The 8,622-nt window shown below is 33.8% G+C and overlaps 1 protein-coding gene across 5 annotated transcripts in view; it reads left to right on the top strand.

Moving 5' to 3' along the window:
• The window catches only part of LOC115241073 (hemicentin-1), a 268,711-nt gene that overhangs the window by 164,723 nt on the left and 95,366 nt on the right, over window positions 1–8,622 (top strand). For all 5 annotated transcript variants that reach the window (XM_029816623.1, XM_029816624.1, XM_029816622.1 and 2 more), the window contains exon 4: window positions 6,810–6,971. In XM_029816623.1, the coding sequence (XP_029672483.1) occupies window positions 6,810–6,971 (162 nt within the window). The remainder of the gene's footprint in view (window positions 1–6,809; window positions 6,972–8,622) is intronic.

The following is an 8,622-nucleotide window of genomic DNA, read 5'->3' as shown; positions in this document are numbered from 1 at the left end:
TTTTTTCATTTTTTTTTTTTTTTTGCCGTGGATATGACTTTTGTGGTGTAATATTTCACGATTAACCTGACCAGGTTGCATGCGGCCAACAATATATCACGGCATTAAAAATCGTATTTTGGATATCGATGTATTCATAAAGTCGACTATCGGCCACGTTGCTTAAATTTAAATCATGACTTTAAACGACAGACTCGCGCAAGTCACTTATCTTACTAAAGCGGATGAATGAAAATATATGCAGGTATTAGTGATTTATGTGAGAGACCGATTTACATGATAAAATTATAGCAGTTATTAGAATGGCGACTGTCGGAAGTATAATCGAATGAGTACTATCGAGATTACGCACACACACAATATATCTCAGACTTCGATAAATTATCCATTCAAATTTAGAATATATAGATGTTTAGAGATTCAGAGATTCAATGCAATTCTCTGGCATGAAATCATAAAGAAGGAAATCTCGCGTATTCAGGTACACACACACACACACACACACACACACACACACACACACAATATTTCTCCTTCTATCTGCAAAATGCGAACTGGCATCGATTTCGAGGTAGTGATTTGTAGCCTCCCGGGAAAACATTTCTCATTACAATTGTATGCGGAAAGCAGCATAAACGCGATCATTTATTGAGCCGAAACTACACATCCCTACCTCAGAATTCCCGACGATGGACTCGTGCCGACCACTCATCTTGGCAACGGGCACCAGTGGTCCGGAGTCGGCCGACAGATTTGGGTTATCCGACAGGTCGGTCCATTGTCTCCTGGTTCTAGTAGGCTAAGCAAACGCGTCTCCTGCCATCGTGGCTAATCTGCTATTAATTTTATTGAACTGTTTATGGCGAATTTCAAAGGCTGGTGCATAGCAACGCTTAGGATATATATTTGAATAATGTCGAAGAAAATAGACACTTAAAAAGTATATTGATATTTTCATATAATATTGAATATTATTTTTATTTATTTGATGCTTTATTATTATCTTACAATCTTAGAAATTATTTTCAGCACAGGTATAGAATGATATAAAATTACATCCAGATTACAGAGTATCTTTTACGATTTGCATTTGTGCGAAGAATATTATACACGCGCCGTATTTTCGTATATATATATATTCTATCTCGTAAAAATAAATTATACCTTCCTCTCCCAATTTAACTCGCGAAGTGCATCGGAAGGTGTTATATATGGATTGGGATTATGCGAAAGGTTCATTGTCGCAACGTGCAGCAACGTTTCGCTCGCGACGTGCTAATCTGCCTAGGCTCGTTAATTTTATCGGGTTGTTTCGGCCGGGAGAAGGCCAAGAGCCGCGCCAGTATCGAGGGACGCGAGAACGCGCACGTTCGCATTTAGTAACTCCATTAACGCGTTAACAATCGGCGATGGGTTATCGCCGGATCGCCGCGCTCGTATACCGGGCGATCTCGCGTGTCCCGAGATAGCGCGCCGGGCAATCACGCTTTCGTTCCGTTCGAACGGTGATACGAAACGAGCCGGCACGCAACGTTGAGACTCTCCTCCCCGTATACATCGTTTTCTCTCTCTCTCTCTCTCTCTCTCTCTCTTGTATGTATGTCGTGTATTCTTTCCTCTCTTTTCCCCTATTTTTTTTTCTATTGTTGACGATCTCGCGCGATCGCCCCGTGATAGCCGAAACAATTTCGTCGTGATCACACCCGGTCGTTCCCGGACTGTCTGATACTGCGTTGCATATTACGCGATCTCATCGATAACACGCGAGTCCTAAGATATCGCGAAGCTCGAATAATGTGGAATCTGACCTGTATAGTATAAGAGGATTATGCTTCTTTTCTCTAAGGTAAACAGAGAAGAGACGATTTATCTTTTTATTATTGGGATGAGAAATTTTATAGTGTGTTAAGATATTGGCGAAGATATGAAGAGAGATAGTGTAATATATTGTATGTGCAATACACTTTATCTTTTAAGTGAAAAAATTGAATATTTGATTTAAAAAAAGTTATAAAGCTGCAATATTGATTCTGTAACATTTTTTATGATTACTCGCTTCTATTTAGAGTTGTCTCTATTATTTCAGATTGAAAGAGAAATAATTTGAACACATTTCAAGTTAGATTTATTAGTAACATAGTAATGATACATTTAATCATGTTTCATCGACATTGTCAATACAAACAAACGCTAACATAGCTGATGTTGAATTTGATGCCTATCTATCTATGAAATAACTTTATTATTGCCTATCTGACTACAAATTAATTTGCTTTGCAAATATTTCGACCAAAATCGAAATGTGTAGTATTATGACAAACTAGTGCGCTATTCGAAAATAACATTTGTGGTTACACGCGAAACTTTGCACGGCAAATACCGCAGCCATAACGTTCCATACTGTTCGAGTAGCGTGAAACAGAAACTGAAAAGCCAGACAGGATATACCTGACCTAACCCTTTAGCGAGATAACGAAGCACTGGTTGTGGTCAGTCACCCGTAGAGGTTACATGAACCTAACGTTACTCATTGTATCCATCACACAAATCTGCTTCCAAAATTCTGACTCCTTTCAACGATTAGATTCACTATGTAAAGCAGCAAAATAAAGAGAAGAGAAATCGAGTACCAATTTTTTATTTTTATTAAATATTGCACAATTATTACAACAAAAGAAGAAAATAACTACACAATATGCAAAATACATGGAAAACCTGGAATTTTTAGGGAATTTTTTTATATCTGGAAAAAATCAGGGAATTCTCATGGAATTTTGTTGGGACTCGGGGAATTTTTTTTAAAATTCTCTCTGATAATTTTGCTCTTATACTGTAAGCAGTAGACAATCCGCCAAAAAGCCATGTAAATTATATGTTTAAAATATATTATAGATATATATCTATGTCTGTTTATATATTTAATATTTTAACAAAATATTAAATATGCAATACATATTCTTTATTTTAATTTTTAGCGATAAAAAATAAAAATGTTATGTAAGTTAAAAAATTTTATCTTAACGAAAGCTATTCAGTTTTATTTTCAATACATTTGTAAATCTAACACTTGAAACTTAAATGGCTTTGCGTTTTTTCTTTGTATGAATGAAAAGTATTAGAAAACGCAAACAATACAAAAATTTATTTTAGAAAATTGCAGCAAAAAATGTTTGAAATATTCTCTTTACCTGGAATTTTGAACAATAATACATGGAAGATCAGGGAATTTTCAGGGAAATTTTTTATAGGATTTGAGTAGACACCTTAATCGATAAAAATGCCAATGAAAGCGATCTTATAAAATTATTTCATGGTATTGGATTCAATATCCAATATTGAAATATGTACATACAACTGTCTAAGGACTTAACAATAGAGGACAAAGAAAAATACATGTTTAAAAGATTTTCGTATACATGTGTCACGCGCGTTTATACGCAAGCTAACATATTTTCATCCGTCCGCGCGTCTGGCACTTTTTCAAATATATATCTTCAAGTATCGCACGTATATACACTACGATGTATCGCGACATGCTTCTTTCAATTGATGCACCAACGGTCCACCGCACGTGAAAGGTTGGGAGACGCTGACCTACATACATCATACAGACCGCTGCACTCTACACGGCAATAGAATCGACTTCGTCGGTTGTTCTGCCGAAATTTCGACGTTGTAAACTTCCGACGCCAGCTATGCCTTTCGTCTGAAACTCTCATCGGATCTCCAGAGTCGTCGGAACAAACTCTCCTTTCTAAATCAGCACTGAATGAGACTACGACCACTTTCGGCTTTGGACAAAAAGAGAAAAGGGTTGCTTTTAGTCACGATTCCAAGTTTAATCTTGCTGCCATAAAAGAAACTTGAAGTAAGTGGAAAAGTGCTTAAATATATCAACGACAGATATTTGCAGACTCAGAGATTATTGAGGTATATGACAAAAGTAAACGATTTAACTCGAGAGTCTGAATTCTAGATCGCTTCGAAGTGGTTTCTGTACAATTGAAATAATAAAAATTTCAATGTTCATCTATCTAAAGAAAGATTGCATCGAAGAAATCGTTTTAAATCTTAGGCTGCCGTTCCCTTGCATTTCTCGATGATCTTTTTAAAGACGCACTGAAATAAGTTCAGCTAGCTTTTGTATTATACAAATCGCAGAAGGAAATCCATAATAATTAATCTATCGGGAAATTTCACATCAATCTAAAGTTTGAAGCCGATCGAAGTGCTTCGAGTGGTTTAATGCTTTCGGACGAACCGATCTCTTCCGAATGCCTGGAAACATTGAAGCACTTGATTCTATAGCCAAGAGCTGGCAATCATGCTGCGGTAAAGTTTCGCTACTTGAATTTTCCGAGCATCTGTCGAGCTTGCCAGCGCTCGCGAAAAGTCTAACAAATTAATACAATTATATAAACATAATGCTGTAACAGGAATTAGCATATTTACGTCGGCATTATTCGCGTAAATGCGACTTTACAAATGCTTATGCTATTTTTATATGCTATTTAAAATTAAAACTGTATATCCAGGAACGAGAGTAATATATATTATACTAAATATCACAAGCAATTGGGTCAACACATTTTTTCTATTTGCATATATAAAATGGCAATTATAGCAATAAGTTATTATTATTGCTATAAAATATTTAACATACCGTTCAAAGCGTATTAAATCCGATTTTGGCGCATTTATTAAGGAAAGCACATTTAAATTAACATGAAGTAAGTCAAGAGAAAATTTTGTTTTTGTACAATTATTTATCATCAAAATAAAAATGTAAAAATTTATCGTATTATATGTAATCTAATATCATACTATATTTATACATTTCATACGCGGCAATTCGATACAAAGACCGTGATTGGTTCATATCTTATGTTTTATGCATTTTCTTTCTACAATGATCTTAAAGCATCAACTGAGGAAGAGGAAGCAAGAAGCTCGTCTGAGGAGAATGGGAGGAGGGGGAGGAAGGGTGGCCGCATTCCTCCAGAGATCGGGATCGTATTTCCGGCTCTCACAATTTTAGTATTTATGCAATATCGTGCTCAGTCCCTTCGGGTCACAAGATGGGTTGTAACATTTGAGTAGAAACGAAGTTACTAAGTACCGCTAAAACCAGTTCTCCTCACGCTCTGTAAATTCTCTCTTGTTTGATAAACATTAATAATCATGGTCGCGATATAAAAATAAATATAGAAATGATGATTGCGAGAAATACGAATAATTATTTTACTTTGAAATATTTATATTTTCATTATTTTGTACGTTGCAAAAATATTTGATTTCTACTATTTTAATATTTATATATCGAAGAAACAACCAGTGTTTATTTTTTATCACTTCTTTTCGTTTGTATACTTTCAAAGAAAAATATTCTAAAAAAATTGATGCTGTGTATTTTATGCTAATGATATATGTTAATAAATAATTTTTTTTATATTTAATTTATACATGAAAATATATCGGCGCACATACATAACAGAATAGGACAAAACTCATTAGAACTCATTAGCGATAAATTGTTATCTTTATTTGAGGTTACATATAATAATGTATCTTACTAGATGTATAACTCGGTTGTAATTGAATTTAATGAAATTTGAAATGTTTACGTAACGCATGACGTAATTGCACTTTTCTATTATTTAATTCTATTATTTAATTTATTATTTAATTAAAACAAATTTCTACGTTCAAACTATCGTATATGCATATAGTCGAGAGAAAGAGAGAGAGAGAGACAGACCGTATTTTGTTTTGAAATTTTTTACAATTATTTCACAAAGTAAAATACATTCATGTGATATAATACGTTTATTTTTCTCTCTTTAATTACACAATGCGTCAATATATTTAATAGAATGATTTTAATCTAACATTGCTATATTGAATTGCTCTTCTGTTTTACGCAATATTTGATTACTATCATTTATTGTATGTATACGTGAAAGCAATGTTGTGTATCATGTATTTTATTATGACTTTTTTTATATCTACACGGATGTAATTATTCTGTATATTCGTCGAGAGCCCATTAAAAACGCTTGACACATAATTTTCATCAAATGAAATCCAATTAGTTATGTTAACCTAATTTATGTAAGCGCAAATGTAGCTCTGGCAGCTCCACGTTAACTTAATATTTGTTTCAATTAAAATTCGATATATGTCTACCGTATTTTCTGTTATGGTGAAATACGTCTGTCAAATTAAATTGATTATCCGTTTACACTTTAATTTGCTGCATCAAACTTTTTTTTTTCACATGGTTTTCACTCAGTTTTGACTTATCACTATAAAACTGATTATTAAACATCTTTTATATATTGGGTTGAACGGAAAGTTTGTGCCGTTTTTTCGGTCTTCATCTCTTAGTAAGAAACGGAACGAACTTTCCATTCAACCCAATAAGTCGTTCCATAGCTTTTCGAATAACCGTCAATAGCCGAAAACACACTTTTCGGTACATTTGAAATTGGTTATAAACTGGTTTATTTCAAAACCTATGGAGCGAACTACAATCATTTTGATCTCATTTGAAAGATAATTTAATACCGAACAAAAAGTTTCCTATAACCATGGGTCGAAAAATGCTTCCTTAAAAAGTTAGCGCCCAAAAACCTCTCAAATCACAGTTATTTTTTACATTTTTACAAATATCAGGAAAAGTATGCGTTTTTTAACAAAAAGTATCGAAACAAAAGTTGTAGAGAATTAAATTATCTTTCAAATGAGATCAAATTTATTGTAAATATATATATCAATATTTACTGACCATTAACCGTATTATGTTTCAGATATCGTGGATCCGGCGACGTGATTTTCACGTCTTAACAAGCTCCATGTTCACATACACGAACGACGAGCGATTTCAAGTTCTGCATCCCGAAGGCTCGGACGATTGGACTCTTCAAATAAAATACGTCCAGGACAGAGATAACGGGACATACGAGTGTCAGGTAATGTGAACTCAGCACAGCTCAGAACAGCTTTGTTACGGATTAATTAATTCAGTGTATTTCGATGAATATTTTTTCTAACTTTTATCTCGTATACTATCTGCTCGCTTTTCCATTTTATTTACCGCTTCATTGATCGTTGATTTTTTTTCTTCTTAATCTTTTAATGAAATTGACAAATCGTTCAATTCGTATTTATTCTAACTATGTAGTTTATTGTTTTTCCGTTGACCGCAACGCGATCAGGAAATACGCCTTTATATTACAACATGCAAATTGGTACCTTTAAATCGGGGATGTATATTTCAATAATACGCGTTATATGAAGGTGATCGGTGATTTATGTGGGATATGTGCAACGAGAGTAATAAATCCTTCTATCAATAATTCCGAACATTACTGATTATGTACACCGCAATGTACGCATTATCAATTTGGCATTAAATGTCGATGTATATTCGATACCTAATGCATTATATAATATATAATATTTAATATTCTTTTATCACATAACGGATATTTAACATCAATAATTATTAAGGAAAACAATTTTGATAGATAATACAAGATATTACTCTCTTATACAACATATACAGCATTTAATGCTGAAACGGAAAGAGATATCATGAAAATGCTATAAAATCTGCTTTACAAAAGAAGATATGAAATAATTTTATATCTGATTACCTAGAAATAAAGGTAGATAATTTTTTCGTCATATCACTAGATGGTATGATTAAACGTGACGGCATTAACACGTGAATCCGTGAGCAGTACGGATAAGCCGTACGTTTTTCCTGCATATTCATACATTTTTCCGGCTAATGGAACGGCAAACACGAGTCCGCGGCGAGTATGTGTGAGCTCGAAAGAAATCGGACAGCGTGAATAACGAGACACGACGCCGAGCTTGCGCTACCGTTGAGTAAACTACGGAAACCTACGGTAATCTCTGACCCTTCCAAAGTTTCGACTACTGAAGAATCACAAGTTCTGGGTGGTAAAGGTGGCTTCTCTCTTATGTTAATTTCGGGCGCGAATACGGTGCCATCGCGAAACTTTCGCCGGTGAACTTACGTAACTTTTCGTTTCCGCGTTGCTTACTTTCCCCGATCTTTTGCTTCAAAGAGCATCTTCGGATCATTGTCCGTCAGATTCAGTAAACTTTACGAAAATTTAATCGTAAGTCAATTTAGTGACTATGAGAGACAGGACAGTATTCTTTGCGCACTGCACATTTTATGAAAATTAATAATATCAACTAAAAAAAAAATTGCAGGGGGAACCGATGATCAAGTTTATTATTACAAAGATCGTAAAGTAAAATTTTATTCACATTTGTAAAACAGAATAAAATATTTCTGGTGATATAGATATAAGTATTGTGTTTAATGCATTAGAAGAACGAAATGATACGTAGAATAATTATCGACAAAATTTAATTTATTATAAAATAACAAAAATACGTGATTATGAAACGAGAATACAATAATGGATATTAATAAGTATTCAATGTGTATAACATAATATCAAAAGCCGATTACAGCATTGAAATCTAGATTGTACTTTTGTAATTTAATAATTATATTGAAGCGCGAATGAACGTAGCAAAATAAAATGGCTAGTTACACTTATATAATAATAAATTAAT

The sequence above is a fragment of the Formica exsecta genome, unplaced genomic scaffold (genome assembly GCF_003651465.1).
Source record: "Formica exsecta isolate Colony F162 unplaced genomic scaffold, ASM365146v1 scaffold465, whole genome shotgun sequence".
In the NCBI taxonomy this organism is placed as follows: domain Eukaryota; kingdom Metazoa; phylum Arthropoda; class Insecta; order Hymenoptera; family Formicidae; genus Formica; species Formica exsecta.
This window is presented reverse-complemented; position numbering and strand designations above follow the sequence as displayed.